The sequence below is a fragment of the Salvia hispanica genome, chromosome 4 (assembly GCF_023119035.1).
Source record: "Salvia hispanica cultivar TCC Black 2014 chromosome 4, UniMelb_Shisp_WGS_1.0, whole genome shotgun sequence".
In the NCBI taxonomy this organism is placed as follows: domain Eukaryota; kingdom Viridiplantae; phylum Streptophyta; class Magnoliopsida; order Lamiales; family Lamiaceae; genus Salvia; species Salvia hispanica.
In genome coordinates this window covers 47,337,703-47,343,315 of record NC_062968.1, presented here as the reverse complement: position 1 = coordinate 47,343,315, position 5,613 = coordinate 47,337,703, and the positions used below count along the sequence as shown (strand labels likewise).

General features: G+C 36.5%; 1 protein-coding gene across 2 annotated transcripts; it reads right to left on the bottom strand.

Annotated features, from left to right (window-relative positions):
• Positions 1-87: 87 nt before the first annotated feature.
• Positions 88-3,561, bottom strand: LOC125217644 (DNA repair RAD52-like protein 2, chloroplastic). 2 transcript variants are annotated; one of them, XM_048119166.1, is made up of 5 exons: positions 3,412-3,561; positions 2,694-3,035; positions 2,581-2,618; positions 1,815-1,906; positions 88-396 (listed from the first exon to the last, which is right to left on the bottom strand). In XM_048119166.1, the coding sequence occupies exons 2-5, from the start codon at positions 3,014-3,016 to the stop codon at positions 259-261; spliced, it is 591 nt and encodes a 196-aa protein (XP_047975123.1). In that variant the 5' UTR covers positions 3,017-3,035; positions 3,412-3,561; the 3' UTR covers positions 88-258. The 2 variants fall into 2 exon arrangements, with proteins under 2 accessions (XP_047975123.1, XP_047975122.1); XM_048119165.1 differs by having other exon boundaries at positions 3,289-3,495.
• Positions 3,562-5,613: the final 2,052 nt, after the last annotated feature.

The window sequence follows — 5,613 nt, the reverse complement described above, 5'->3', positions numbered from 1 at the left end:
TTTCTAAACGTACATTTTTAGGAAACGGCGAGAGTATTAGTAAACCGTCTGATATGTAATTCATCCAGCTCCAACGGCATACAAGAATGCTAGAAAAATTCTGGTCTATATTAAACAATATTGCGAATGAAATTTAATGTTGGTAGCATTCAGATGCTATAAGATCAAATTTCAATAATCTAAAATACAAGTGTTACAACATACATAAATCGAGAAAGGATGATAAACAACCGTGGGACATGATGAAAACAACCTCTTCTACTCTTCGTGGTAAAGGTACAAGCCAAGACCAAATCGCGAACATGCTCTGCAAAAAGCTATCTGCTCTGCTGCAGCAACAGGATCTACGATCTCACCATTGCCAGGCGACACTGTCCCAGTTGACTCACGATGTGCCTGCATTTCAAAATTTTAGCCCTTGTATTTTTCCTATTTTCCTTCCATAATAAACAGAAACATTTATGGCCTAGCTTCCAATGCATGAAATATTAAGACCATATATTGCATATGAATCAACTTTGAAGTAAAATGTAGATGAAAAAGGACCTCCTATTCCAACAGCTTAATAAACCTTGCATAATGAGCATTTCTTGTTAGCCCAAGCCAGAAAAATCTAGTGTTCAATAATTTGTTGTTCGAAGTGAGTGTGTTGAAGCAAATGAAATTTATAGGAAAATGATCCTGGCCATCCAATCCATGTACAATAATTTTGTATGCACTTTTCTAGCATTTTAGTAGTTCATAAACTTTATATAAATTTCATCTACCAGATAAAACACCATACATATTTATCCATAGATTTTCAGATTTTTAAAACAGCCAGATGACAACAAGCTTGTACATTTTATTGTTTAATAAATATCTTGTAGGTTGATCCCTAAAATGTCATATTCATGAACCCTCATATGACTTTATCACAACAGTCATAATTGTGCAATTAAAACCTAAAATTTGAAGTGATTGTTTTATCTAAATATGTAATCTTTATGGATTTTATTTAGCCATTATTATCTCTTCATTCCTCTATCTCTGAAGTCCTTTCCTCTAGAAATTAAGACTTCCATTATTTTTTTAGGAAAATCATGATTGATCATGTAAGTTTACATCACCTATTCAACATGATTAAACATGTTAGTATCTAACATGCTCATGCAAACCTTATATACTAATGGAATTTAATGGAATTTGTTAGAATAATTAATTAAAGGTCAACACTCTATCAACTTTTTTCACAGAAAATATGGCTATACATTCCCTTAACCTATAACTCGGTTTCAGTGGGAGGAATAAGGCGGCGAACTGAATATATATTGTGGAACTATTACAATGAAAAAAATCCTTATGTAATCTCAATCTGGTTGATGTCAATGAATCCCTAGGCTAAGAAGAAATGGGGAAATTCTTCTAACATGTTTAGTCAATATTTACATACAAAGCAAACAGATAAAAAATATTAAATCCCTATTAAAACAATGAAAATCATATCATTCATTCACAAAGTATTTTTAAACTACTGTGGCTGCAACCGCTGCATACAACAAAACCAAATATACGACCAATGACAGATGGTAGCCCGATTGCAAGTTCATTTTAGGGGAGGGAATCACGAGAGTTGTGAACATTAGATGCTAAAACATCATTTGCAAGGTCTCCACTAAAATAAACCTTGATGACAATATTATAATCAATCCAATTTGCAAGCAAAAAATATGCTTTATTAGGTCAGTCACTTCATATATTCCGCAAATTGGATGAGATGCAGAATGCGTTATCAGGTATGAGGTAATATTTAGGTAATATGGAAAGGAACACACCTCGCCATCTGAGCCCCGTACAGTCACCCGATAAACCACAGTCACACTTCCATTCTCAGAAAAGATAACATCACGGATTTCTCCACACCAACCTACATAAAATGGTTAGTATTTTAGAAGATCCAATCACATCATTGGTATTAATCTTGACTAACATTTAGCCCTACAATTTCTGACTAGCATAATACAGTACACTATTATGATATAATAACCATCAATGACATGCTTCACAATATCAATCATTCTTATTCAGAGAGGAGCTGTAATACAAAAGATCCTATCAGTCAGGTTCCACATGTTTTTTCCCATTTTGAGATAACAAGCTTATGAAATTTAAGGACTAAAAAGGAGAGGTTATGTATATAGTACTTCAAGACAACACAACGAAATCTTTTTCTTGAGTGAGTAAAAAGAATAAATATGGAAACCATGCAAAGGGACGCCATGAACTTGCTTTGAGGACGCAAATAGACAATGTCGCACCTAAGGGTTCGACTGAACAATTATGCAAGATCCTGATATTTTCTATGAACCTATAGTTTGACGTTCATCGATAATCAGAGTGATACAGTATGTACAAGTGCAATCGATAACCGAATTGAAGTGGACTTAAAAAAATAGAAACCTAATTACTAACGAGTTCTTTTGATATTGTGAGATAACTGTCGTTACAGGGCATGCCACAAAATCATTAGCGCGAAGTTGCTTCAAGTGCTGCTTTTACATTTTAAGCCCAAGAAGATAAATGAGATGGAACTGATGTTACCTGGGGCATAAAAGCTCAGCATACGATTGGCATGGTACCTGTGAATCAGTAATTAGTACCCCAATAGACAAGTAGTAATAAAATAAAAATACACAAAGGTCCAGAGCAATCACCATGGGATAAATGTGGAATGATTATCATTGGTCTTAATAATATTATCAGAAACCTTCTTATTGAGGTCACGGAGAATCTCAGCGAGGGGGCGAGTGATGCAGGAAGACTTGTCTAAAGGAACCACATAATTCGAATTGGGGGCAGCAGATTTCTTGCTACTACTACTATTGTCTCCTCCAGAGAGAGCTGAAATCCTGAGATTCATTGCCTTGTTGGGAACACTGAAGCTGATTTTGGTCTGTGTCTGCCATGGTAATCGATGGCGCATCACAGGAAAACCGGCTTCTACTGCTGGCCTGATTTTAGGGCATTGGACAGCCATTCCAACAAACCACAGCTACCTGAATACCATGTCTTAGGTTGCTATAAACAACTTCAAAAGCTAAATTGGTGCTATCATAAAGCATTGAAATCCAATTAATAATTAGGTCACCTGAATCCTAACCCTATTCCTCATCAAATTATGTACACAAATAAGCTGGATTTGAAGTAAAATGGATGCACGGCATTCAGAATCAGAAATTGAACAACTCGGAGATCATATAAAGTAAGAATAATCATTTGCACGGGTTAGGACTAAGAAAAAACTTAAACCTTGAGTAGAAAAGTTGAGTTTTTGCTTGTGCACGATGAGGATTTGAAATTGGAGTGCGCGTAAAGCGATCAAATGCGGCGAAGGATTTAGAAGATCCGATTGAAATTGAGGGAGAAGAATACCTGATCGGGTGAAAAAGAAGGAGAATGAATGGGCAGAAATTGCAGAGAAGAGATGTGTGAGGAAAGAGCTTCAGTTGAGGTTGCTGGAAGAATAGTCATATTTCCGATTTTTAGATTTTTTTTTTAATTATCGTTGTTGACATCGATACACGTATTAATCTAAATTAGAATGAACTAGTACTAATGTTTAGTCCTTGTGTGTGGATTCTTTCAATACATAGCATCAAACACTAGTAGTATTATTTTAGTGTTATACTAGTGTTTTTAATAGTTTCTTAAAAATAAATAAATTTTCAGACTTATTACACTACAATCTTTTATTTAATCCCGCCCAGATATGTTTGTAGGCGAGATAATTGTCTTTTCACCACAGCCGCATCTCTTTTCGGAAGACGATCGAGTCTTCCCGTTTTTTGTTCCATTCTCAAGTCCCTGAACTTATGAAGTCTCGTTTCTGTAGTGGACCAATTTGTTAACATCCCGCCGAGCCATTTTTTATTAACACAATGACACCGGGCTTTTATTGCAGCCCATGCTACTGAATCAGCTGCTTTCTTTTTGGTACCAACAATCAAGAACTGTTTTCCCCTACTTGCTGCATCAAAAACCAAATCGCAGGCTTCGGATAAAAAACGAGCAGTTTTAGTAAGATTTGTAATATGAATACCTTTACGCTTTGCAGAGATATAAGGTGCCATTTTAGGATTCCATTTCCTAGTACCATGGCCAAAATGAACTCCCGCCTCCAGCATCTCTTCCAAGTTAATGTTCCAATATCTTCTTGTCATTTCTCCCCACACCCCCCTTAAAAAAAAAAAAAAAAGAGATGAGAAACCACGAACTGAAATAAATAATTGTTCCGATGGAACCTTCTCTTCTACCGTAGATTGGCCGTAGATAGACGAATAAGCCATTAGTCTTTTCTATTGCCTTACTATTCAAATGACTGTACCAAATACATATACAGATAGTCAAAAAGATGAATCGACTTTTAGGAATCATTAAATCCTATAAATGATTGTTCTGGTCTATCATGAAAATTCTTTGAAAACAAAGAATCAAATAATTTTCTGTGGTGAAACAAAATATCTCTCATTTCCCCCTCGAATAGATTGTTTTTTTTTGTTTCCATTTCCAAAGGGCTCCTGTTGTGTTGTTTTGAAGAGGGCACCAATCCTTTCAACCCTGTACCAACAGGTATCATACCCCCCAAAACAACGTTCTCTTTCAGGCCTTTCAACCAATCGATTCGACCCCGGAGAGCTGCTTTTGCTAAAACTCGAGCAGTTTCTTGAAAACTTGCTTCAGATATAAAACTTTGAGTATTGAGAGACGCTCTTGTTATGCCCAATAAGAGGGCTCGGTAACAAACCGCTTCTTCCAACGCGCGCCCCATCCGTTCCGCCCGTAACAATCCAATTAGTTCTCCCGGTGAAAAAACATTAGAATAGCAGAGAAAACAGGGTATTAAACACCATGAAAACAGAGCAACCTTAAATCTAAACTTTAAAACAAGACTTAGAACGAGAAATTTAAGCCTAAACTAACAGATCTACGCTACTGGACCTAAAGGATGCAGAAACAGAAAGTAAATACCCATGATCATGCATAACGTAAACATCAAGCACCAAATATACGAAACTTCAACTCCAAAACACCGCAATTCAACAAATCCAAACATCTTCATACGCAAATTCCCAACCTCCAACAACAAACACAGATCTCAGCTCCAAACATCCAACAACAAACAAAAACTAGAGCTAAAAACTAGAGATGAACATAAACTCAGAGATATTCAACCAAAAGCAAACATAAACTTCCATAATAACTTGAAATAGGTCTGAATCCAGTAGATCAAAGCAAGAAACTAGAGTTGCGAAACTTAAAACCAACAAGGTACTAAACGAAAGCAAATAAAATTGTTTCTTCGCCTCCACGAGGCGGTGTTACACAGCAAAATAACAACGATGACGATGAGAACCACGGTGGCCAGAATCCTCCTTGTCCAAGTGCGCAGCAGTCGAAATGAGAAACTTGAAGTGTGGAACTAAAGCATGGAACGAAAGCTAGAGCTAAGAAAGTGCAGAAGTGGCTGTTGACGGACTCTTCTCGTTCTTCAAGGTTGAGCTCTTTATATATGTGAGGCTCTGATCCCTAGGGTATCCCTCCGGTGATTTTACGCCCTTGCCCTTGAGTAAGACT